Here is a 25248-nt window from a genome sequence, read left to right as displayed (position 1 = left end):
GGTGGTGTTCTCATGTGTCTGCTGCCCTTGTCATTCTAGATGGTAGTGGTTCTGGGTTTTCCACTTTTCCACTGACACACTTTTCCATTGACGCACTTTGGCTGCATTAACCAATGTCTGCAGGATGCACTGTAGTAACTCACCAAACTTTGACAGCACCTCCTAGCCATTGATATTGAACATTGAGAAAGATGAGAACAACAATCTTGTGGGAACACAGTAACCTCCAGGAGACATACTATCCTGATAAGGACATAATCTGTCATTCTTTCATTGTCACTGGTTTAAAATCCCCACCTAACACTATTGTGAAAGTATCATTGTTACATAAACACAGCCATTCAAGAAGACCCACCAAGACCTTATTAGGGCAAATAAGTGTAGACAGTAAGCGCCACCATTCCTTCCCTGCTGAACTGGGGAAGATGATGATTCTTCAGCTTTACTAATATTCAGTTTTCCAAAGGGTTTTTGGTATGTTTGTAAATTTAATCAGCATGGAACCTCCTGATCTCCAAAGAGGCACCCAGAAGTTCACACTGGCAGTCTAGGCTTTACAGTTCTGAATATTCTGAAACAAGATGGTCATTTTTCAAACCAAACATTCACAGTCCGAAATTTTAATATTTGGTAACTACTAATACAAAAGCAAAATACTACGGATGCTGAAATCTGAGACAAAAACAAAAAATGCTGGAAATGCTCAGCAGGTCAGGCAGCATCTGTGGAGAGAGAAACAGAGTTAACATTTCAAGTTGATGACCTTTCATCAGAACTGTTCTGATGAAGGATCATCGACTTGAAACATTAACTCTGTTTCTCTCTCCACAGATGCTGCCTGACCTGCTGAGCATTTCCAGCATTTTTTGTTTTTATTTAATATTTAAGACTTTGTTCACTTGCTTTGGAATCATGATTTGTCTTGTTTATTGTGACTGAAACAATAGCTGAGCCGTAGAGACTAAGATACTACCATGTTCAATTTCTGATCAGCGCTAAATTGACTGATCTGAGCTGGGGTGGCAATTATGTTACTACAATTCACCTTTGTGCCATTGTAAGGGAGGAGAAAATTGGGATTGTTCCCACTTCTGATTTGCTGCTACAGATCTGTGTTCTACAGATATTGAATGAAAGCTAGATTGGCCTCTATCATTGAATAGACTTCTTACATAGCTCATTCATAAAGAACAGTCACGGGCAAAGTTATAGAAAATGACTGCCCCCCATGGAACTCTTCACAGCAAGGAGTCAATGATTTGGTGAGGGACTGGAATGAAAACTGGCAGAGAAAGGAAAATGGTCAATCAATAGTTTAGAAATTGGTTTAGTAATTGCTGTGTGGTTACTCCCAGACATTGGGACAACCCCTTCTGAGAAAATCCTAGTCTTGTTTTTTTTTTGCAGGCTCTCCCAGAACCCAAAATGTAATTTAAACTTTTTGCTCTTCTTCATTGACAAGACAACATCTAACAACGGGACAAGAATAGCAATAGGTGGTGAAATCCTCTAACCATATGAAGAGGAAGCCCATGGATTTGTGAGGGTGAGATGACAAAGTGTGTTGACGTTATGGAACAGTGGATGGTAAATGCCGAGCTGCTCAAGTCCCAGAGGGAAACTTGAAACAGCTGACACGATTGCTTTGCTATGTGTATTTTATTTTGAGATGTGCGCCTTGAGTTCAGTAGTAACATGTCCACCGAGTCTTAGAGATTTTTTACAAACTAAATTAAGCATTTATTAATAGAAGAAAAGATTTGAAGCACATACATAGGTCTACAAATTACTACTATAATAACTCCTAGATCCCCTAATTAATCCCAGTCACACCTCTGTTAAGGCAACAGTAAAAACAAATAATTTCAACAGACCCAGGCAAAGCACACAATACCCTGGACAGTGATATTCGCAGTGAGTTTTCTTAGCTTCGGTTCCTGTAGACCGCAACTTGATGTACAGAGGCTGGAGGCTTTTCGCACTTGTTAGATCTTAGAATGCCTTCCCCTTTCACATATCCTCATCTCCTTTATACATGTTTCTCCCTTTTTAAATTGTAAATTCCATTATTCCAATATGTCATTGCAACTTTACTTTTCTCATAACATAAATCTTTCATAGTACTCATATTATCAGTAACCTTTTGGAAAAATAAACAGAAAAATGTTGGGCTTAGATTCTTATGGCTAGGTATAACATCTTACCATCTCTTTGAAATTCAAACTAACCTAATTTGTCTAAAAATGCAAATGCTCCTCACGCCTCACATTCTAAAACTTGTCATGTTTACATATTTGGCATTTCAAACCTAGCTTCCCTTTTGATAACTCAAAAGGTCCAGACCAGCTGCCTTCAATTTTGCCCCCACATGCACATCCACACAGAGAAACTAATCCAAACCCCACTATTAATCTACCTTTCTAATAAATCACAATAATATTATGAAAATTATTATATTTTCATGACAGTTGAATACAGTGAACTGTCAGGACAGGTGTTAGCTGCAGGCCCATCATGGCATTCTGCTTCACCTTCTCATGATACTTTACCGCATATTACTTGCTTGCTAGCTATATCATGAAGCCCTCATTCAAAAGTGAACCAGAAGAGAGTGCACGAGTGCTCAGAAGGGGCTAGGAGTGAAATATAAGGAGGAACAAATTGACGGCTAGAAAGTAAATACATATTATACTAACTGTAGAATAGTCTGGGACCCACATCTTATAGGTGCACTTTTTTAAAAGAAGGATGCTTGAAAATCACTAAATGTATGTGTAGTCACTATGAATGGTCTATGGCAACACACAGTATATGCTGGTGCAGTACACCACCCAAATTAATGACACCTTATTTTCTCTACATTCCAGCACATCATGGGAGCAGCATATGGCATCTCCAGGCCAATCTGCATGGGAACACCTCAACCACAGATGCTCATAGTGGTCTGAGGTATCAACTTTCTCTTCCAGCCTCCAAACAATGCAAGCTAGGAAAGGGGAAGATTTTCTCTCAGAACTTCTCTGATGTCATTGATACCATTAGGATACCATTAGGTTTGCTTTTGTAATGATCAGTGACCATGCATAAGCATTGTCCAGTACTGGTGGCAAAGCAGAAATATGCTCACAATGGTGCTGTCTCCTAGAATAGCAGCTTATAAATACTTGCTTGTCAGTACCTTCACAAGACTGCCCATGGCAGAAAGGAAGCAGGGCTAGACTGCCCGTGTAACAAGTGGAATTGTGCAGTCTGCAGGAGATCCATATCTGGGCAATGCTCCTACAACATGAGGATGATCTCAAATCCAAGGCTCATAATGATATAGCAACAGGCCACCTCTCACACTCCTGCTTCTAATAGTAGCAGCAGTAGCTTAGATTTAAAAATCACAAACTGACACAAAGGGGAAGGACAATGCTAAGTAGTAGCTATGCGCTACAGTATGGGTTGTAAATAAAATTGTAGTTTTGTCTGCAGACCTTGTTTTTGGCAAAATTTGAAACTGACCTTGTTAAGGTGGCAATGAATGGGAGCAACTTGAACTGCTGCACACAGAGAAGGGGAAGACGGAGACAGGACTATTGCACTGCACAGATGTGGTAATCAAGGCATATTTTCCTGCATCACTTTGGAAAGAATGGCCAGAATTTCAGGGCCCTTTGGGAAGGGGCTGAGAGATTGGGAGACTGGCAAAATGGCCAGGGAGGGTGGGTACCTGACATCCTCCTGTCGCCATAGCATTTTGTCAGAAACAGGAAAAAAGTTGGCAGAACGGCTTGTCCATCAGAAGGCCAATTAAGCCACTTATGTATGCAACTAAGGGCCACTGCCTGCCTCCCTGGGAATTTTGGCCACCCTGGGGGCTGGGGGGGTGGGGAGGGGGCGGGTTGGGGGCTGGTGGATTGTTGCAGTGTGGATAGACTGCTTAGTGAAATCTGGTGGCCTCTCAGCGAGCTGCTGGAGGGGGTGAGAGCTTCCTTTTTGGGCACTTCATGGCTCTCCACTGGCAATGGCCAACCCAGAAACAATGGCACCACCAGTGCACCTCAAATGCCACCCCACCAGCAGCCCCATTCCCAATCACTGGAGCCTGCCTGTCTGGCCCTGGTGTTTTCCCAACACCACTTCAAGGGCAGTTGGTCATTGAGGCGACCCTCCTTTGAGCTGTAGCCTCAGCACTGGCTGCTGTCCTTAATTGTACAGCTACACAGTGGTAGCCGTTTTACTGGCCACTGCCAGCAATATGTCTTCCCGGGTCCCGCTGCAAGCGAAGCAGGGTTGCCTCCTGCTTCCCCCATCAGTTCAGGCAACGACACATCTGGTGGCCCAGGAAAATTCAGTCTAATGTCTTTTGCAAATAGCAATGAGTTGTCCTTTGAATCCTCTTTAGGCTGTTGCTGTACCTCTGGTTTATCCAGCGATACCCAAATAATTCACACTGAGGCTTTTATGTATGGAAAAGCTGTGCAGCAAATAGCACTCAACCACAGTCTTCAGACTACAATGCAGAGCAATTACAAACCGATCTAGGCACCTGAGGAGGGTGGAAAGTGTTACTCACTGCGGTGATGCTCAGCTGATGCCCTGGGAAACTAGAAAGGTGTCATCAACTATAGTGTAGGGTTAAGCCTGATCTCCCATGATCCACCCAGAGATTTGCCTTTCTGTGTAAAGAGCACTGGAGTGGTTGACCTCCTTAAAACGGAGGCATCATAGCAGTTAGAAGGCAGGCAAGCATTTACTTGCAAGGCGTAGTACTGCTAATCATAATTGAGCTGAACACTTAGAAATAAGAATTCTTTTTCATTGATGCAGGTGGTGGCATTGAACAGGAGAGCACATATGGCTACATAGGTGCAATCTCTGAATCCTTGGACCTTGGGAAAACCTGCCACTTCGCAAAAACGTAGTGCCCTGTCATGATGCGTGGGCAGCTTACAGGAAAGTTAGGTAGACCAATATATTACTTCTTGGATATTAAACAACTGTCTGGATAAATCAATGACCCTGGTAAAGTATCAGAAAAAATAATTTAGCTCTCCGATGCAAATTCTCCACTCTGTTTTCTGACAAACCCAGATCAAATGATATAACGAGATATTAAAATGACAAAAAGGTTACTGCTTCCACTATTATTCCATCAAAGAACTATTAAATTTGTCAGACACAAATTGCCTTTTGTTCCACTGAATTAATATTGAATTATTGCCTGTGGCCACTTATTGAAATATTTAATCCTGCTTGTGCTATATAAGTGGCTGAAGTATGTAGGTGAGAACTACTAAGGGCTGACAGCTCCTGTAAGGAGAGCAAACTGATAAAAGAATCCTGCAATTTGGCATCTTACTGAAAGTTCTCCCGGCTTCTATATGTACTGCATCATAATCCATCTTTTGAGCAGCTCTTTTTACAAGGATCAGAAATATCCACTTAAATCCTCCTTTCATCTAACAGTTCTTTTTTCCCTTTTCAGTTACCTTAACAGATTCTAGCAAGCTCTAGCACCAATTTGTTTGTGACTTCAACTAACAAGACAAAGATCATGATTTTTCATTTAGTTCACCCCATCAGCACTTACACAGGCTTGCTCCCAGGCTTAACGGTCAACAATATCCTTCTAGTGGATGAGTGCCTTGGCCCAACTATCATTTGGCTTGGCAGTCACCCTTTGTCTTCAGGGCTGAAATGTAAATGGGCCTCCATGTCTCACTAGAACATAAATGTAGCTATTACAATTTTACAGTATTTTATTATTCATTGCTGAGAATACTCACTTAATTTTCCTTCTTTTCCCAACTTCTTCAGGTGGTGGGTAAGATTAACTTCAGCTGCTTGATGTAAGTGTGGTGGAGTATCCTATTGGAGAAGAAAACCCATATATTATATATTGCATTCATCTAAGAATAGACTGCAATGTTTTTCAATTAAAAATAAACGTTGAAAATTATTTTCATTCTTTTATTTAATGTTTATGTAGGACATATAAAGCTGACTTGAATTTGAAGTCATTATCAACATAAATTAATGAATTCTAACTTGAAATGATCAGTCTGAGCAATATCAACCCAGTTCCCCGTAAAGGAAGAATAAAAAAAGAATTTGCATTTATATAGCACCTATCACAACCTCAAGCTGTCCCAAAGCACTTTACAGCCAATATGTTTGGCATGTAGTAATTGTTGTAAGAAAAGTAACAGCCAATTTATGCACAGCAAGGTCCCACAAATGGTAATGTAATAACCAGATAGTACATTTTAATGGTACTAGTTGAGATAAATATTGACCCAGTCATTGGGGAGAACTTCCTGCATTTAACTGCAATTAATTCTGCTTTATTTAACCTGGAATGAGCACAAAGGCTGCCCATCCCTACTTTCACAAGATTCAATCTTGGGATGTGGGCATTGTTGGCAAGGCTAACATTTATTGCCCACTCCTAGTTGCCTTTGAAAAGATGTTGGTGTATCATCTTCTTCAACTGTTGCAGTCTGTACAGCGAAGGTACAATTAACAATTAACAAATTAGGGAGCTCCAGGGTTCTGACCCAACAATGATGAAGGGATATACTTATTTGTCCAAGTCAGAATGTTATATAGCTTGGAGGTAGTGGGCTTTCCACGCACCTGCTGCCCTTATGCTTCTAGGCAGATCTAGAAAATTTAGTCAAAGATACTACAATGAGTTGCTTCAGGGTATCCTGTAGACAATATTAACTGCAGAAATGTAAAATGCAAGTGGACAGAGTGGATGTTTAGCTTAGTGAGTAAAGTGATGATTAAACGGACTCCTTTGCCTTGATAGTGTCGAGCTACTTGAGTATTACTGCAGCTGCACCCATCCAGGCAAGTGGTGAATATTCCATTACATTCCTGACTTGTGCCTTGCAGGTGCTGGTTAGACTTTAGGGAGTCAGGAGCTCAAACACTCACCTTAGATTACCCAGTGTATAATCTGCTTTAGTAACCCTGGCATTTATGCCACTTTAACAAAAATTTTTCTCTCTTCCCTTCAGGTGTTAAGGAACGCAAGTTCTTCGTGGATACCAATGCCCTGCCAGATCTTTCTCCCCTTCATTTCCCTCTGACCCCATCCCTTCTTTTAATCCTACCTCTTGCTGTGTATTCACAATACCCTCTAATCTTCCTGTCCCTGACGCTGAATGATCTGTACTTAGCAGAGGACTTAGCTTTATCACCTCATGCCCCCACCATAATGAATTTTGAGCTTGGCAAGACATGAGCTCTTCTTCCACTACCTTCGTCTCTGTGCTCACTTCTTTGGTAAGGAGTCCCTATCACCCCCACCCTCTCGCAACTAGCAGACACTTTCACCCATCCCCAGTATTCTACCTCCACATGGACCTCTCCCTCCGGCCTCTTACCTGCTCTTGATTTTTTGACTGAGAATTGTTGGTGTGACATCAGCCATCTTAATTTCTCTGCTCCCCTGACTCACTCTAACCTGTCTCCCTCTGAACTTGATGTACTCCGTCCTCTCAGGTCTAACCCCCAACACTGATTTTTAAAAAATATACTCTTTCTCAGTTGTGGGTGTTTTTGGCCAGGCCACTATTTGTTGTCTATCTCTAATTGCCCTTGAGAAGGTGGTGGTGAACCACAATTAGGTCAGGTCCATCTCCGACATTGTTTTTTTTTCAATCAAACCCGCTAACAAGGGTAGTGCTGTTGTCGTTTGGCAAAGGCAGAGCGCCAACTCTCAGGCGCTTCTTCATACATCCCCCCTGGACCATGACCCCACCACCAAACATCAAGCCATTGTTTCCAGGAGTGTCACTGACTTCAGCTCCTCTGGAGACCCTCCCTTTACAGTTTCCCACTCACAGTCCAACCCCGAACAGCCTGCTTCCACCTCCTTTCCAAAACCGCAAACAGGATTGTTCAGGTAGACTCATCATTACAGCCTGTTCCTGCCCCATTGAACTTATTTCTTCCTACCTTGACTATTTTTTTCTCCCCTTATCTTGTCTCTTCCCACCTACATCTGTGACTCTTCTGATATCTTACATTTTTTCAACAATTTCAACTTTCCTGGGCCAAAGCGCCTCCGCTTCACTATACATGTCTAATCTCTCTACACCTCCATCCCCCAACAGGACAATCTGAAGGTTCTCTGCTTTTTCTTTGAACACAGGCCCAACCAGTCCCCATCCAGCACCACCCTCCTCCAATTGGGTGAACCTGTTCTCTCATTTAACTTGTCTCACTTCCTCCAAATAAAAGGTGTTGTTATGGGACCTGCATGAGTCTTAGTTGTGCCCGTCTTTTTGTGGGGTATGTGGAACATTCCTTGTTCCAGTCCTATTCAGGCTGCCTCCCCCAACTCTTTTCCCGGTAAATTGCTGACTGTATCAGTGCTGCTTCCTGCTCCCGCCCAGAACTGGAAAACGTAATCAACTTTTCTTCCAATTTCCATCCTTCTCTCATCTTCGCGTGGCCCATCTCTGACATTTCCCTTCCCTACCTCGACTTCTCTGTCTCCATATCTGGGGGTAGGCTATCTACTAATATTCATTACGAGCCCACCGACTCCCACAGCTACCCTGACTATACTTCTTTACACCCGCCTCCTGTAAGGACTCCATTCCATTCTCCCAGTTTCTCCATCTCTATTGCATTAGTACTGATGATGCAATCTTCCACAACAATGCTTCTGACATGTCTTCCTTTTTCCTGAACTGAGGTTTGCCCCCCCCCACCCCCCACCCCCAACACTGTGGTTGACAGGGCCCTCAACTGTGTCCAAATCAATTCTTGCATTTCTGCTGTCACCCCTTCCCCTCCCTCCCAGAACCACAATAGGGTTCTCCTTGTCCTCACTTCCAACCACACCTGCCTCCATCTTCAAAGGATCATCCTCCTCCATTTCTGTCACCTCCAGCATGATGCCACCACAAAACACATCTTCCCCACCAGTCAGCATTCTGAAGGGACCGTTCCCTCTGTGACCGGTCATCTCCAACACTTCAAAACCTTCCCATGCAATTCCAGGAGGTGTAACACCTGTCCTTTTACTTCCTGTCTCCTCACCGTCCAAGACCCCAAACACTCCTCCATGTGAAGCAGTAATTTATCTGTACTTCTTTCAATTTAGGATACTGTATTCGCTGCTCACACTGTGCTCTTCTCTACATTGGGGAGACCAAACGCAGACTGGTTGACTGCTTTGCAGAACACCTCTGCTCAGTCCGCAAGCATGACCCTGAGCTTCCGGTTGCTTGTCATTTTAATTCACCACCTTGCTCATGCTCACATTTCTGTCCTTGGCCTGCTGCAATGTTCTAATGAAGCTCAATGCAAGCCTCGACGAACAGCACCTCATCTTCCGATTAAGCACTTTACAGCCTTCTAGATTCTACATTGGGTTCAACAACTTCAGGCCATGCATTATGTCCCCCATTTTGATTCTTTTTTGCCATATTCCAGTTTGAATGTTGTTTTTCATTTTTTGCTTATGGACAGAGCTGTTCATTATTCTGGCATTTACACTCACTCTGGACAAATACTTTGTTCGTCACTATAACCATCACAACACCTGTTGCCTTTTGTTCCATGATGCCTTTGTCATTTAATCTCTCCTGCCATCTACCATATTCCAGACCTTCCGTTTTGTTCTCTCTCCCACTTTCGGTGGCATAAAACCAATCACATTTCTACCCTCCTTCAGTTCTGAAAAAGAGTCACATTCAACTTGAAACGTTAACTCTGTTTTTCTTTCCACAGAAGCTGCCAGATGCGCTGAGCATTTCCAGCATTCTTTGTTTTCATTTCTGTGTCCTGTCCAGTTGAGTCTGGCCAATGGTGACCCCAGGATTTGATTGCAGAGGTCTTAGCGATGGTAATGTCATTAAATGTCACAAGGAGCTGGTTAGACTTCCTCTTGTTGGAGAGGTGTCAGCTGTGGCTCAGTTCATAGCACCCTCGCCTTTGAATCAGAGGGTTGTGGGTTCATGTCCCACTCCCGGAAAACCAAGAACTGTGATTGTACTCGAAAGAAGTTGCAATCTGTGACTGTTGGTAACTCGAAAGAGTTTCCTCTTGTTGGATGTGGTCACTGGCACTTGCATGGTGTAAATGTTACTAGTCATTTACCAGCCTAAGCCTGGATGTTTTCCAAGCCTTACTGCATTGTGAAAAGGATCTGTTTCATTATGTGAGGAACTAGAAATGAAACTGGACAATGCAATCATTGGCTAACAGCTCAATTTCTGGCATTATGTTGGAGAGAAGGTCATTGATGAAGTAGTTGTTGGAGAGAAGGTCATTGACGAAGTAGCTGAAGATACTTGGACACAGGATTCTACCCTCAGGAGCTCCTACAGCGATGTCTGGAGGCTGAGATGATTAACCTCCAAGAGCCACAAACACCTTCTTTTGTGCTAGGTGTGACTCAAGCCACTGGAGAGTTTTTTCCCTAATCCCCATTGATATCAGTTTTACTAGGACTCCTTGGTGCCACACTCAGTCAAATGTTAGCCTTGATATCAAGGATGGTTATTCTCACCTCACCTCTAGCATTCAGCTCCTGTCCTTGTTTGAACTAAGATTATAATGAGGCCTAGAACATAGGAACACAGGAGCAGGAATATGCTATTTGGCCCTTCGAGCCTGCTCAGCCAATTCAATAAGATCATGGCCGATCTAGTTGTGGTCTCAGTTCCACTTTCCTGTCTGTCCCCCATAACCTTTCACTCCCTTGCCTAACAAAAATCTGTCTAATTTGCCTTTAATAAATTCAAAGACCCAGCCTCCACTACTTTCTGGAAAAGAGAATTCCACACACCAACAACCTTTTGGGAGAAAACGTTTCTCCTCATCTCTGTCTTAGGGAGACCTCTTACTTTAAACTATATCCCTAGTTTTAGTCTCCCCCACAAGAGGAATCATCCTCCAGGTATCCAACCTATCGAGTCCCCTCAGGATCTTATATGTTTCAATAAGATTACCTCTCATTCTTCTAAAGTCTGATGGATACATGTCTAGCCTGTTCAACCTTTCTTCATAAGACAACCCTTTCATCTCAGGAATGAGTCCAATGAACCTTTTCGCGAGAGGAGGTGGGAGTTGAAGAGGAGCGTGAGAGGAGTCTGGAGTTGAAGAGATGCGCGAGAGGAGCCGGGAGTTGAAGAGGAGCGCGAGAGGAGCCGGGAGTTGAAGAGGAGCGCGAGAGGAGCCGGGAGTTGAAGAGGAGCACGAGAGGAGCCGGGAGTTGAAGAGGAGCGCGAGAGGAGCCGGGAGTTGAAGAGGAGCGCGAGAGGAGTGGGGAGTTGAAAAGGAGCGCAAGAGGAGCCGGGAGTTGAAGAGGAGCACGAGAGGAGCCGGGAGTTGAAGAGGAGCACGAGAGGAGCCGGGAGTTGAAGAGGAGCGCGAGAGGAGCCGGGAGTTGAAGAGGAGCGCGAGAGGAGCGGGGAGTTGAAGAGGAGCGCGAGAGGAGTGGGGAGTTGAAAAGGAGCGCGAGAGGAGTCGGGAGTTGAAGAAGAGCGCGAGAGGAGTCGGGAGTTGAAAAGGAGCGCGAGAGGAGTCGGGAGTTGAAGAAGAGCGCGAGAGGAGTCGGGAGTTGAAGAGGAGCGCGAGAGGAGCCGGGAGTTGAAGAGGAGCGCGAGAGGTGCCGGGAGTTGAAGAGGAGCGCGAGAGGAGTCAGGAGTTGAAAAGGAGCGCGAGTGGAGTCGGGAGTTGAAGAGGAATGCGAGAGGAGTCGGGAGTTGAAAAGGTGCGCGAGAGGAGCCGGCAGCTGAAGAGGAGCCCGAGAGGAGTTGGGAGTTGAAAAGGAGCGCACGAGGAGTTGGGAGTTGAAAAGGAGCGCAAGAGGAGTCGGGAGTTGAAAAGGAGCTGGGAGAGCAGAGATGACTGAGGGTGTTCGGTGAGGAGGGAATGAGGTGATCCTTTGAGTATTGTGAGTACGGTCGGGTAAGTATTTACTACTTTTATCACTTATACTTCTTAAGTTCTTATTTTGTGGTTCATCGTTTGTTAGGGCTATATTCTGTAACAACGAGGAGCAGGGAAGAAGGGCCCTAGAGTAATTGATTTTATTTAATATTAAATATCTTCCAAAAGGTTTAATTTAATTTAAAGGGGTAAGTCATGGCAGGAGAGCTCGAAGCCGTGGTGTGCTCCTCCTGCTCTGTGTGGGAAGCTGAGAACATTTCCAGTGCCCGGGGCCAGCATGTGTGTGGGAACTGTCTCTAGCTGCAGCTCCTGGAAGCTTGGGTTTCAGAGTGCAGCGGCGGCTGGGGACACTGTGGAGCATCTGCGAGGCGGAGAGCATCGTGGATAGCACGTATAGAGAAGTGGTCACAACGCAGGCTAAGAGTCCACAGGCAGGAAGGGAATGGGTGACCACCAGGCAAAGCAAGAGGACTAGGCAGGCAGTGCAGGAATTTCCTCTGGCTATTCCCCTGCAAAACAGATATACTGCTTTGGATACTGTTGGGGGGAATGGCCTCTCAGGGGAAAGCAGCAACAGCCAAATTCGTTGCACCACGGTTGGCTCTGTCACACAGAGGAGGAGTAAAAATTGTGGGAATGCAATAGGTAAAGGGGATTCAATTGTAAGGGGAATAGATAGGCATTTCTGTGGCCACAAACGAGACTCCAGGATGGTATGTTGTCTCCCTGGTGCTGGGGTCAAGGATGTCTCAGAGCAGCTAGAGGACATTCTGAAGGGGGAGGGTGAACAGCCAGTGGTCGTGGTACATATCGGTACAAATGACATAGGTAAAAAAAGGGATGAGGTCCTAAAAGCAGAATATAGGGAGTCAGGAAGTAAGTTGAAAAGTAGAACCTCAAAGGTAGTGATCTCAGGATTACTACCAGTGCCACGTGCTAGTCAGAGTAGAAATCGCAGGATATATCGGATGAATACATGGCTGAAGAGATGGTGTGAGGGGGAGGGTTTCAGATTCCTGGGACATTGGGACCAGTACAAACTGAATGGGTTACACCTGGGCAGGACCGAGACTGATGTCCTAGGGGGAATATTTGCTCGAGTGGTTGGGGAGGGTTTAAACTAAAATGGCAGGGGGATGGGAACCTATGCAAGGAGTCAGAGGAGGGGGAATCAAGGACAAGAACAAAAGACAGAAAGGGGAATAAGAAAAGTGAAAGGCAGAGAAATCAAGGGCAAGAATCAACAGGGCCTCAGTGAAAAATAGTGGGAATGGGACAAGTAATGTTAAAAAGACAAGCTTTAAGGCTTTGTGCCTTAATGCAAGGAGCATTCACAATAAAGTGGATGAATTAACCACGCAAATAGATGTAAACAGGTATGATATAGTCGGGATTACGGAGACATGGCTGCAGGGTGACCGGGGATGGGAACTGAACTTCAAGGTGTATTCAGTATTTAGGAAGGACAGACAAAAAAGAAAAAGCGGTGGAGTTGCATTGCTGGTTAAAGAGGAAATTAACACAATAATGAGGAACGATATTAGCTCCGACGATGTGGAATCTGTATGGGTAGAGCTGAGAAACACTAAGGGGCAAAAAAAACGTTATATAGTATAACGTTAATTGAATATAGACCCCCAAACTGTGGTAGTGATGTTCGGAATGGCATTAAACAGGAAATTAAAGACACATGCAATAAAGGAACATCTGTAATTATGGGCAACTTTAATCTGCATATAGATTGGGCAAATCAAATTAGTAACAATACTGTAGAGGAAGAATTCCTGGAGTGTGTACGGGATGGTTTTCTGGACCAATATATTGAGGAACCAACTAGAGAACAGGCCATCCTAGACTGGGTATTGTGTAATGAGAAAGGATTAATTGGCAATCTAATTGTGCGAGGCCCCTTGGGGATGAGCGACCATAATATGATAGAATTCTTCATCAAGATGGAGAGTAATGTAGCTGACTCTGAGACTAGGGTCCTGAATCTTAATAAAGGAAACTACGACAGTATGAGGCGCAAGTTGACTATTATGGATTGGGAAACGTAACTTAAAGGGATGATGGTGGATAGGCAATGCTAAATGTTCAAAGTGCGCATGGGTGAACTGCAACAATTGTTTATTCCTGTCTGACGCAAAAGTAAAATAGGAAAGGTGGCCTACTATGGCTTACAAGGGAAATTAGAGATATATTAGATCCAAGGAAGAGACATACAAATTGACCAGAAAAAAGAACAGACCTGAGGATTGGGAGTACTTTAGAATTCAGCAAAGGAGGACCAAGGAATTGATTAAGTAGGGGAAAATGAAGTACGAGAGTAAGCTTGCGGGGAACATAAAAACTTCTGCAAAAGTTTTGATAGGTATGTGAAGTGAAAAAGATTGGTGAAGACAAATGTAGGTCCCTTACAGTCAGAAACAGGGGAATTTATAATGGGGAACAAAGAAACGGCTGACCAACTAAATACATACTTTGGTTCTGTCTTCACAAAGGAGGACAAATAACATACCAGAAATGTTGGGGAACACAGGGTTTAATGATAGGGGCGGGGGGGGGGGGAACTGAAAGAAATCAGTGTTAATAGGGAAATGGTGCTGGAGAAACTGATGGCATTGAAGGCTGATAAATCCCCAGGGCCTGATAATCTACATCCCAGAGTACTTAAGGAAGTGGCCCTAGAAATAGTGGATGCATTGGTGGTCATCTTCCAAGATTCTATAGACTCTGGAACAGTTCCTACAGATTGGAAGATAGCTAATGTAACCCAACACGTAAAAAGGGAGTTAGAGAGAAAACAGGGAATTATAGACCAGTCAGCCTCGCATCGGTAGTGGGGAAAATTCTAGAGTCCATTATAAAAGATTTAATAGCTGAGCACTTGGAGAAAACAGTGGCAGAATCGGACAGAGTCAGCATGGATTTACGAAAGGGAAATCATGCTGGACAAATCTACTGGAATTTTTCCAGAATGTAACTAGTAGAGTTGATGAGGGGGAACCAGTGGATATGGTTTATTTGGACTTTCAGAAGGCTTTCAACAAAGTCCCACATAAGAGATTAGCGTGTAAAATTAAAGCGCATGGGATTGGGGGTAGTGTATTGAGATGCATAGGGAACTGTTTGGCAGACAGGAAACAAAGAATAGGAATAAACAGGTCTTTTTCCGAATGGCAGGCTGTGACTAGTGGGGTACCGCAGGGATCGGTGCTGGGACCCCAGCTATTCACAATATATATTAATGATTTAAATGAGGGAACTAAATGTAATATCTCCAAATTTGCAGATGACACAAAGCTGGGTGGGAGGGTGAGCTGTGAGGAGGATGCAGAGATGCTTCATTGTGATTTGGACAAGCTGAGTGAGTGGGCATATGCATGGCAGATGCAGTATAATGTGGATAGATGTGAGGTCATACACTTTGGTAGCAAAAACAGGAAGGCAGATTATTATCTGAATGGCTATAAATTGAGAGCGGGGAATGTACAATGAGACCTGAGTGTCCTCGTACACCAGTTGCTGAAGGTAAGCATGCAGGTACAGCAGGCGGTAAAGGCGGCAAATGGTATATTGGCCTTCATAGCGAGAGGATTCGAGTACAGGAGCAGGGATGTCTTGCTGCAATTATACAGGGCCTTCGTGAGACCACACCTGGAATATTGTGTGCAGTTTTGGTCTCCTTATTTGAAGAAGGATGTTCTTGCTATAGAGGGAGTGCAGCGAAGTTTTACCAGATTGATTTCTGGGACAGCGGGACTGACATATGAGGAGAGATTGAGTCGGTTAGGATTATATTTGCTGGAGTTCAGAAGAATGAGGGGGGATCTCATAGAAACCTACAAAATTCTAACAGGACTAGACAGGGTAGATGCAGGAAAGATGCTCCCAATGGTGGGGGAGTCCAGAACCTGGGTAACAGTCTGAGGATACGGGGTAGACCATTTAGTACTGAGATGAGGAGAAATTTCTTCACCCAGAGAGTGGTGAGCCTGTGGAATTCACTACCACAGAAAGTAGTTGAGGCCAAAACATTGTATGTTTTCAAGAAGGAGTTAGATATAGCTCTTGGGGCGAAAGGGTTCAAAGGATATGGTGAGAAAGTGGGAGCAGGCTATAGAGTTGGATGATCAGCCATGACCATGTTGAATGGCGGAGCAGGCTCAAAGGGCCAAATGGCCTACTCCTGCTCCTAGTTTCTATGTTTCTATGCTTCTAAAGTGATTTTATCTTTTTTTTGAACATGAGATCAAAAATGCACATAGTACTCCGGATGTGGTCTCACCAAGACCCTGTACAGCTTCAGTAAAACTTCCCTATTTTTATATTCCATTCCTCTTGCAATAAAAAGCAACATTCCATTTGCCATCCTAATCACTTGTTGTACCTGCATACTAACTTTATGTGATTCACATTCATATGTGATTCTTACTAGATCCCTCTGTACCATCGAGTTCTGCAGTCTTCCTCCATTTAAAAAGTATTCTGGTTTTCTATTCCTGCTAAAGTGAACAAGTTCACATTTACCCACGTTATACTCGATCTGCCAATTTTTTCCCACTCACTTAACCTGTATATATCCCTTTGCAGACTCTCTACCTGCTATTGAAAACTTTCTTTCTTACTTATCTTAGTGTCATCAGTAAATTTAGCTACCATGCATTTGCTCCCATTATCCAAGTCATTGATATAGATTGTAAATAGTTGAGGCCCCAGCAATGATCCCTGTGGCACTTCACTAGTTACAACTTGTCAATCCGAAGAACTGAACAGTTCTGGTAGAAACAAAAACAGAAAACGCTGGAAAAACTCAGCAGGTCTAACAGCATGTGCGGAGAGAAAAACAGAGTTAACGTTTCGAGTCCGTATGACTCTTCTTTAGAGCGGGTTCTGGCGGAATCCTAGTTCAGTAGGATATTGGTAAATGTCACTTGATTCCACTGTTAACAACTCTGTCCATTGAATCATAGAATGGTTACAGCACAGAAGGAGGTCATTGAGTCTGTTGTAGCTAGTCCCACTCCCCTGCCCTTTTTCTGTTGTTGTGCAACTTTTCTCTCTTCAGGTGCTTATCCAATTCCTCTTTGAAAGCCACGATTGAATCTGAATTAAGAACACTATCCTGCCATTATGTTCATATATAAATAAAAATAAAGTTTACCTGATAAACACTTTTAACAAGTTCCATTGAGGTGAAATACTCCTCCGAATGCTCCTGAAAAACCTTTAAAATCTGCTGTTCCCTCAAGTTTCTGTGAGCTATGTACTCCCTAATTTTATCAGATGGATCTCGCACAACTGGGCCATGTCCTGGATTTCAAAAGAAATATACATAGAAGATTAAGAGGGGAATTTTAAGGCAGCGTTCTGATTGGTCATCCAGAAAACAGAGGCGTGCATTTATGAAAGCCAGAATACCTGAGACTTGGATGACTAGCTCTCTCTAACATGTAAACTAGTTGAGGTTATTGTTCCATCTGGCTAGATATCTTATGGTTATTTCTGTTCTCTATAGATCTGAACAATATATAGAAGCTGAGATGTGCAGCTAGTTGAAAAAAATAAACAATGAGGAGTTTGATTTCAGGTGTTCAAATACATTTATGGTTTAATGAAGGCACATCAGTGAATTTTTGAAGTGTTTTCAAAATATTTGGCTGCCTCACACTCATTCAGGTTTCTAATTTGCTCCCATTCCATGTTTTCTTAATACCAGCTTAATGATATTTGTAACAAACACTGTCAAACACTGGAAGGAAACATTCAGCAATAGTACATAGACAAGCGCAGAATTACTACTTTTTGTTTAGTTTAACTGAAAGGCTTCTGCTGGATGTGTATGTATTTGCATTATGTTTTCCCTCAGCTGCTTCCCCATAATTTTAAAATATCAGCAATTAGAGGAACAGGAGTAAGCCATTCAGCCCATCTTGCCTGTTCTACCATTCAATTAGATCATGACTGATCTGTATCTTAACTCCATTTAGCAATCTTTGTTCCATATCCTTTTTTAAAAAATACAACTTTACAATAACATGTACAAATACAGGTATTTATGTTGTCATGCCATGAGTTGGTTGTCAATGTGCTGCAGTTTCAGATTTAAAATGGGATACTATAGCCTATAAAAATGTACATATCCATATTGTGACTTCCTGTTGTCACGTTTTTGCTACATATTTTATGAATTGCTTTCCCACTATAATTTGTGTCCATATTTACAATGAGTTTTGTCTATGCAAACTTATAATGCTGTAATTACAGTGTGGCTGCTTGCTGGCTTTCTGCTCAAATTGTGAATATTTTCACAATGCCTCTTTGTAAAATTTCAGAGTACCAGGCTGCCATCTCCAGGTAGGTTTCATTTAAAAGTTAGAGGGTATTTTTTTTGTTTAGTTTGTTCAGTTCAGTTTCAAATTCTATGACTTTCTTTGTTATTTGTAGTCTCTCAGCTTTAAACATCATACTTAACCTTTGTATTTTAAAATAAACTTATTTTTAAGCCTCCATTATAAACCTTGTTGCAGTGTTAGTGACCTATTTACGATTAGATCACAGGTGTAAATGCCATAACCAATGCAGAAACCTATGGTGTAAAGATAATTGGAAATAGTTTAGAAGAAATCTTCAAACTTTTACTCTTGGGCCTCGTAGCGAAGGCCTACCCACATCCATGACCCCTGTTTTAACTCTCAACCAGATAGCAATTGATTTCCCAACTGTGACACACAGTCCCAGTGGAACACATCATCTCTGAATGGAAGCACTCATTTGAGTAAGTATTTACCACTTCTGAAAAACTTCGAGACTGTAATTAAGTGGAAAAGAAAGTTATCTTGCCCTAAACTCCATCACTTAGCAACATACTAACCCACCTGGCCCCTTGCCACTAGGGTAGAATACACCAATAAACGAACAGTAATTATACCTCATAAAACACTCTTCCATTTCCACTGAACTATATATCCACTCCTAAGAAGTCCACACCTCCCCACAAAGCAGCATATGCAAATATACAGCTGCGGGAACGAAAACGACACAATCAAGCATTGTTTACAAGAAACACCCCACCCCACCACAGTGAGTTACACCATCTCCATTTCCTTCCACTTTTACCTTTCCCTACTCATGTATTCCTCCCCCCCTCCTCATTCCCACCCTCCTCTCTTCCCCACCCTTCTTCCAATTCCTCCTCCCAACTCCATTCTTACTTCATCTCCCCACTCCCAGAGTACATTCTTAGCCCGTGCTTCCTTCATTACTTCCAAGTAATATTCAACATGGAGCAGTATGGATTTTTCAGTTGGTGTGCATGGGGGATGGTGGGGTGTTGACTTGCAGAGAATTTCCTTAGCTTTGTATGACAGCTTTCCCAGCTTGGGAACCTCAAAATATTACTGAGGAGAAATATGCAAGGTCAACAGGGTGAGACTACCAGTTATGTATATTTAAGGAGATAATTAGTTAAATAAAACATGATGTTCAAAACACTTCAGTTATGAAGTAATTACCAAGCAATTATCAAGTAATTGGCTATAATTGCAGTATTTTACATATGTGCTTCTTCAATAATCCTGAGGCAAATGGCTCAGGATTCGGTGACACTTCTGTTCCTGGGCAAGGAGGAGGAAATTGGGAATATAAAGGCAAAACCCAGAAAGTTGGAGTTATGAACAAATATTTATAGATTACTGTACTATAATGAAAGTAAAACAATGAATGATAAAGGTAAGGATTTAAAAACCATCTTACCTGGATATATTAAGTCAGCTTTTAAATTTAGCAGCTTTTCCAAAGAAAGCATATAAGTATACAAGTCCTCAAAGACTGCTGTCCCTTCTCCCAGAATACAGTCTCCAGAAAATATAGCATTTTCCTCTTGTAGTAATAATGCCATATGATCACTAGTGTGTCCTGGTGTGTAAATAACCCTAGCAGCAAAGGCAAAGATGGAATTCAGTTGTTCATATTAAAAAGAACTTCATACACACTATTGTACAGAACATTGGTTTGTCACAGATACGCTACATAATGCATGGATGAATAATTACAAGACAGCAACAGGTTTGAAATGACAACAAATCTCCATTTACTTAACTTATACTTATGTAGCAACTTTAAGGCGCTTTACAGGACCATTATGAAACAAAATAAGACACTGAGCCACATAGGAGATATTAGGTCAGATGAACAAAAACTTTCTCCAAGAGGTAGGTTTTAACGAGTAATTTAAAGGAGAGCGAGCTGGAGAGTTTAGGGTCTAGGTGAGCTCAAAGTGCAGCCACCAATGCTAGAGGAAAGATATCTTGGAGCTTTGCGGGGCTGGAGAAGATTACAGAGACTGGAAGGAGTGACTATGGAGGGATTTGAAAACAAGGATGAGAATTTTAAAGTCAAGATGTTGCTCCACTAGGAACCAATGTAGGCAATACCTCCAAGTTTTGTATGGTCAGTGATAATACTTCCAAGTTTTATGTCATCTGCAAATTTTGAGATTGTGTTCTGTTCACCCAAGTCTAAGGATGGGATTTTCCGGCTCTGCCCACTGTCGGGATTGTCTGGTCCTGCTGAAAGTCAATGGACTTTTGGCTGGGCTGTTGCATCACCCATGGCCGGGCCGGAAAATCCTGGCCTAAGTCATTAATACATATCAAGAATAACAGTGGTTTTAGTACTCGGGAAAGGGGACTTGATGCAAGTTAAGACAAGGGCAGTTGAATCTTGAATGACCTCAAGTTTATTTAAAGTTTCAAGTACACATATTCAACATTAATCACCTCTCCTCTCTCCATCCAAACCCAAATTTTCTTTTGACCTTAAGGCAATGGCCTAGAAATTCGATCGCAGTCAAAATAGTCAAACAGGAGCTGCAATAACACCAACAGGCATAAGCAGTGTGTACCACAGGCAGCACATAATGTTTTTTGTGTTGGCATGGCTCTCGCTGTAGGCCAGCTCTGTTTCTATTTCTGGCAGGAATAATGAGCCACACCAGCCTGCTGAGAATGTGCCAGCTCTCTACAAAAGCAATTCAGCTAGTCCCACTCCACCGCCCTTTACCCTTAACCCTGCAAATTTTTCATCTTCAGGTGCTTATCCTATTTCCTTTTGAAAGCCATAATTGAATCTGCTTCCATCACCCTCTCAGGAGAAGCATTCCAGATCCTAACCACTTTCTGCATAAAAGCATGTTTTCTCACATCTCATGCCATTGATTCTTTTACCAATCACCTTAAATCTGTTCCCATTGGTTCTTGACCCTTTGACCAAAGGGAACAATTTCCCTCTCTCTACTCTGTCTAGAGCCCCCATCATTCTGAGTACCATTATCAAATCTCCTCTCACATTTCTCTAAGGAGAACAACTCCAGCTTCTCCTATCTATCCTTGTAACTGAAGTCCCTCATCTCCAGCACCATTCTCATAAATCTTTACTGCATTCTATTACGCCTTCACAGCCTTCCTAACACGCTGTGCCCAGAATTGGACACAATACTCCAGTTGAAATTGAGCCAGAGTTTATAAAGGTTCATCTTAACTTCCTTGCTTTTGTACTCTTATGCCTCGATTTATAAAGCCCAGGATTCCATATGCCTTTTTAAACACTTTCTCAACGTGTCATACTTCCCTCAATGATTTATGGACACATACTCCCTCACCCCCAGCATCCCTCCGGTCGCTCTGACCCTGCACCCCTTTAGTTTATATTATGTCTCCTCATTCCTCCTACCAAAATGAATCACTTCATACTTCCTTGCATTAAATTTCATCTGCCATGTGTCCTCCCATTCCACCAGGCTGTGTCCTCTTGAAGCCTATCACTATCCTCCTCACAGTATACAATACTTCCAAGTTCTATGTCATCTGCAAATTTTGAAAATATGACGAGTATACTCAAGTCTAAACCATTAATAGACATCAAGAAAAAGTGTTTCTAGTGCCGTTCTATGGGGAACACCACTGTATACGTTCCCATTGTCCGAAAAACAACCATTCACCACTACTGTCCGTCTCCTGTCACTCAGCCAACTTTGTATCCATGCAGCCACTATCCATTTTATTTTTTGAGTTTCAACTTTGCTGGCAAGCCTATTATGTGACACTTCAATCAAATGTCTTTTGGGAGTCCATGCACACCACATCAACCTCATTATTCTCATCAATCCTTTCTGTTACCTCATCAAAAAACTCAAGTCAAATCAGTTGAACATGAGTTGCTTTAACAAATCTGTGCTGGCTTTCCTTATTAACCCTTTACCTGCGCGAGTAATGGTTAATCTTGTCCCAGATTATTGTTTCTAAAAGCTTTCCTGCCCAGCACTGAGGTTAAACTGACTAGGCTGCAGTTACTGGGTATATCCTTACACTTTTTTTTGAACTAGGGTGTAACACTTGCAATTTTCCAGTCCTCTGGCACCACCCCTGTGTCTAAGGAGGCCTGGAAGATTATGGCCAGTATATCTGCAATTTCCATCCTCATTTTCCTCAGCATTTCCTAGGCAAAGCAGGGAACTGGCACAAGGTAACAGTTATTACTGTTGCCTGGTTGCCGGGCACAGACCTGTATGGCGTGCCATCTGTGCTTGCAAATATTTGCATGATGCGGGAACTTAATCCCTTTCTATTGATAAAGATGCCAAGCTGGTGATGGGGAGCAGGTAAAGCAATCCATTGCAATACATAGCGCCTTACATCACGAGGAAGCCTGCAATGTGGTTGAAAGCTGGTACATTCTTGTTCCATTTCACTTTGTCCATGGGTAAAGAATATAGAGAACCTTGGTGACCTCCCTGATACATTTCTGTACTGCAAATTGTGAGATGTTGCTCAAGTCACCTGCTGTAGCTTGAAGGGAGATTTTGACATGAAAGATGACCTTAATAACCATTGACAGTGCTATCTATGCCAAGGTGTGTGGCTGCAGCAGGTGAAATAGCTTGGTGGCAGCCTCCTTAGTGCAACAAAGTTCATGTAAAAGTGCTCCCTTAATACCCACTGTGGGTTTGGAGTAATACCCACTTCGTCACAGGTGCTCCTCTGACTTCCATCCTACTCCCCTCATCCTTCAGTTCCAAAGGCAGCCTTGCCAGGCTAGTTAAACTGTTTATAAGGCAGTCAACACCAACAAAATCATCACAGCAGTCAAACTTAAATTTCCAGTTTCAAAAAAGCAGGCCAAACAAACACCCATCATGGGCCAGCATTTGGCAATGATAAACCAGCAACTAATCCGTAAGTATGATCCCTTTTTAATAATATTGGTGTGGAGTCCTTTCTGCCTGTTAGCACCATTAGTTCATGAGCTTAATACATGGCAAGGCAGGCGCTGGGGCACACCAAAATCAGGAAAGGATCTTTCAACAAGAGCAGGATCCTAATCTAAGTTATTTAATATTTTAAGTATTTCTGCCATGAGCTCTGAACACCCGAGCAAAAGCTCGATCCCATATGGTGGGATGTGTACTTCCAGCTCGAAACGAGTCTGTGCCTACTACTCTATGTGTTAGAGGCTTATGCACCCATTAAGTGTCTGATTGCATGGTGTCATTGAATTTCTAGGCTGATGATTTTTGCTGTTGTGGAATTGATGTTAAACATGCTAATGGCATGTTGCCCACCTAGCCCTTCTTCATGTGTGAAGAATGAGTGCCATCAAGTCATACCAACACAGGGACATCAAGCCAAGCCAAATCTATCCTCGCCTGATTACCATTCACCACAATTTTCAATCAGAGTCAATGGTGAAGATCAGAAGTGGGAATTGTGGGTGATTCACTCCTCCTCAAGTCAGGCATTGAAACCAAATGTTGCACATTGGCAGCTACTTCAGCTGAGGTTAATTAAATCAGATTTTCAATGTTTAAATACACAGTACATATACTGTGGACAATTACAGAAGTTATGAATTAATGATTTGAATTACTACAGGCTCCTATGGGGTGATTTCCAAGTTCACAATACAATCCTTGTGGTGTTGGAAAATGCATGCTCCTAATTACAGCCTAAACGTTTTCTGGCATTCACTCAATATCTTGTTTCTGTATATATGCTGTTACTGACTAGGACAGCTTGTTCTAGCTTTTCATTTTATTACTCTGTCTCTTACCTTACTTCTGCACCAAGCTATACTAACCCTAATGCTGCACATCGAATTCCAAATTGATCCAAAACCAACTGTGCACCAACACAAAAATGAAACATTAGTACAACTGCAGAATTAGTGGGATGAAATTAAAACATGAAAAAATGTGTGCCTCAAGTTGGTGATTTCCTGATATGCACTCCCAACAGGCCAGGCTCCACATCAGAATTCAGAAAACTGGCTCTTGGCATTTCTTTGAATGCTCTCCCATGCATCAATTCTCTATCAGGGAGCAGAAATCCAAAATTGGCCACAATAATCAATTTAGACTTTACTAAAAAAAATTTAAGTTTGAAAACACTTTTCAACTTATTAAAAAGTGCCTTTCAAATGCAAAACGACCTTGGTTAGCCTAGTAGATAATAGCTTCATACGATATAAGTTTTCTATAATCCAACCCAAATCTTTTGCTTTTTCTATCTTCATTGAAGGTCATTCATTAATTGTGCACATTATATACCTTCTGTACTAATCTGCATTACCTTTAATTTATTCACATTAAAACAAAGTTGACATTCATTCCGACCTCTTTAAAGACTGCACAACACTAGGCAGGATCTACTGGTTTTTGGGAGGAGAGGTGAGTTAGAGACCCTTCATCAGACATAATGTTGATGGGGAAGATGGTATGCAGTCCTTTTTCTTCCTTTTTTCTAACAGACTTCCCCAGTATTTTAGGTTTTAAAATCAGACTTGATTTGGCTTTCAGCGTTTTCAAATATATTTTCTTGTATTTTTCTTTGATGGGCCTCTCTCTGCCTTAGCTAATTCTCACTTTTTCCTTGTGTTTATAAATTCTTTAATACTTTGCCTGACAGAGGTGATTGTTTACAAGATCTAATAATCTGCTTTTCTTTTAAGCACATTACAGGTATTTCACCAATTAATTTTCTCCATATGGTTTGATCATCTCTTTGACACTTCTTCTCAGGCAGGGGGAGGTGATGGCGTAGTGGTATTTTTGCCGGGCTAGTAATCCAAAGACCCAGGGTAATGCCCTGGGGACCTGGATTCGAATCCCGCCATGGCAGATGGTGGAATGTGAATTTAAAAAAAACAAATCTGGAATCAATTAAACCATTGTTGTAAAAGCCCATCTGGTTCACTAATGCCCTTTAGGGAAGGAAACCTGCTGTTCTTACCTGTGACTCCAGACTCACAGCAATGTGGTTGACTCTTAAATGCCCTAGCAAGCCA

General features: G+C 42.5%; 1 protein-coding gene across 2 annotated transcripts in view; it reads right to left on the bottom strand.

Moving 5' to 3' along the window:
- Nucleotides 1-25248, bottom strand: part of lactb2 (lactamase, beta 2) — a 62820-nt gene that overhangs the window by 2501 nt on the left and 35071 nt on the right. Inside the window, exons 4-7 of one of the 2 annotated variants that reach the window (XR_013574436.1) lie at nucleotides 19663-19841; nucleotides 17072-17220; nucleotides 5775-5856; nucleotides 5579-5680 (exon numbers count right to left, since the gene is read on the bottom strand). Coding sequence is in view for 1 of the 2 variants with exons in the window: in XM_078535512.1 (XP_078391638.1) it covers nucleotides 5775-5856; nucleotides 17072-17220; nucleotides 19663-19841 (410 nt within the window). In the remaining variant the exon portion in view is untranslated. The remainder of the gene's footprint in view (nucleotides 1-5578; nucleotides 5681-5774; nucleotides 5857-17071; nucleotides 17221-19662; nucleotides 19842-25248) is intronic. The other variant, XM_078535512.1, reaches the window with a different exon arrangement.

This window comes from Cetorhinus maximus, unplaced genomic scaffold (genome assembly GCF_964194155.1).
Source record: "Cetorhinus maximus unplaced genomic scaffold, sCetMax3.hap1.1 HAP1_SCAFFOLD_501, whole genome shotgun sequence".
NCBI classification, from domain to species: domain Eukaryota; kingdom Metazoa; phylum Chordata; class Chondrichthyes; order Lamniformes; family Cetorhinidae; genus Cetorhinus; species Cetorhinus maximus.
This window is presented reverse-complemented; position numbering and strand designations above follow the sequence as displayed.